Source organism: Montipora capricornis, chromosome 14 (assembly GCF_036669925.1).
Source record: "Montipora capricornis isolate CH-2021 chromosome 14, ASM3666992v2, whole genome shotgun sequence".
NCBI lineage: Eukaryota > Metazoa > Cnidaria > Anthozoa > Scleractinia > Acroporidae > Montipora > Montipora capricornis.
The window spans coordinates 29,012,349-29,013,071 of NC_090896.1; the positions used below are offsets into that span (position 1 = coordinate 29,012,349).

Below are 723 nucleotides of genomic sequence, written 5' to 3' on the forward strand. Positions count from 1 at the left end.
CCACTCATTGTCGAGCTGGCCGAAGTTGCCCTATCAGCACCAATCACCAATGCTTGGCCAGAAAGGGGCGCAAGTGCGGTTAAAAGGATCAAAACGCGACTGAGAAACAGGCTGAAGAATGACATGCTGAACTCGTTACTACATGTGTCAATCAACGGCCCAGCTGTTTCAACACCAGAAGCAAAAGAAGTAATCAAGGGAGCAGTTGCAAATTGGCTGCAAAAGAAAAACCGCAGACTACAGAGGCCTCCTATTTCCACCAACAAAGACACCACCTCAGCAGCTACCCTAAAACCTATTTTGGTTGACCAAGGCACCCAGTGCGATTCTCCTGTTGCCCCATTGAATGCAGAGCAATTGAAACTTGCTGAAGAACAACTGCAAAGAGAAGTGCACTTGGCAAAGAAGGCCTGCACTTGCCTGACCAGGACTCGGATTCAGACAGTGACAGTGCATGGGACAGCATGAGCGACATGAGCGACACTGAAGTTTAATATGCAAAGAAACTTTTGTCCCCTAAGCTTTCAAAGTTGTTGATTTTTGTCCAACATGAACCCGTGTTTTAAGTAATATGTATAAGTCAATGCTCTCACATTAGATTAGTTCACTTCTCCTGTGCCAGAGAGCAGTTATGTTCACTACGTAATAATTGAAAGGGTGTTTGAAGATCAGATATTTGATTTGTAAAACAATGCGAAAACAGAGAAATTGTACAGAATCAGA

General features: G+C 44.1%; 1 protein-coding gene across 1 annotated transcript in view; it reads left to right on the forward strand.

Annotated features, from left to right (window-relative positions):
- The window catches only part of LOC138031842 (zinc finger protein 862-like), a 1,317-nt gene extending 849 nt beyond the window's left edge, over nt 1-468 (forward strand). Inside the window, exon 1 of the mRNA XM_068879466.1 lies at nt 1-468. This exon is cut by the window's left edge and continues 849 nt beyond it. Within this exon, the coding sequence (XP_068735567.1) occupies nt 1-468 (468 nt within the window).
- Nucleotides 469-723: the final 255 nt, after the last annotated feature.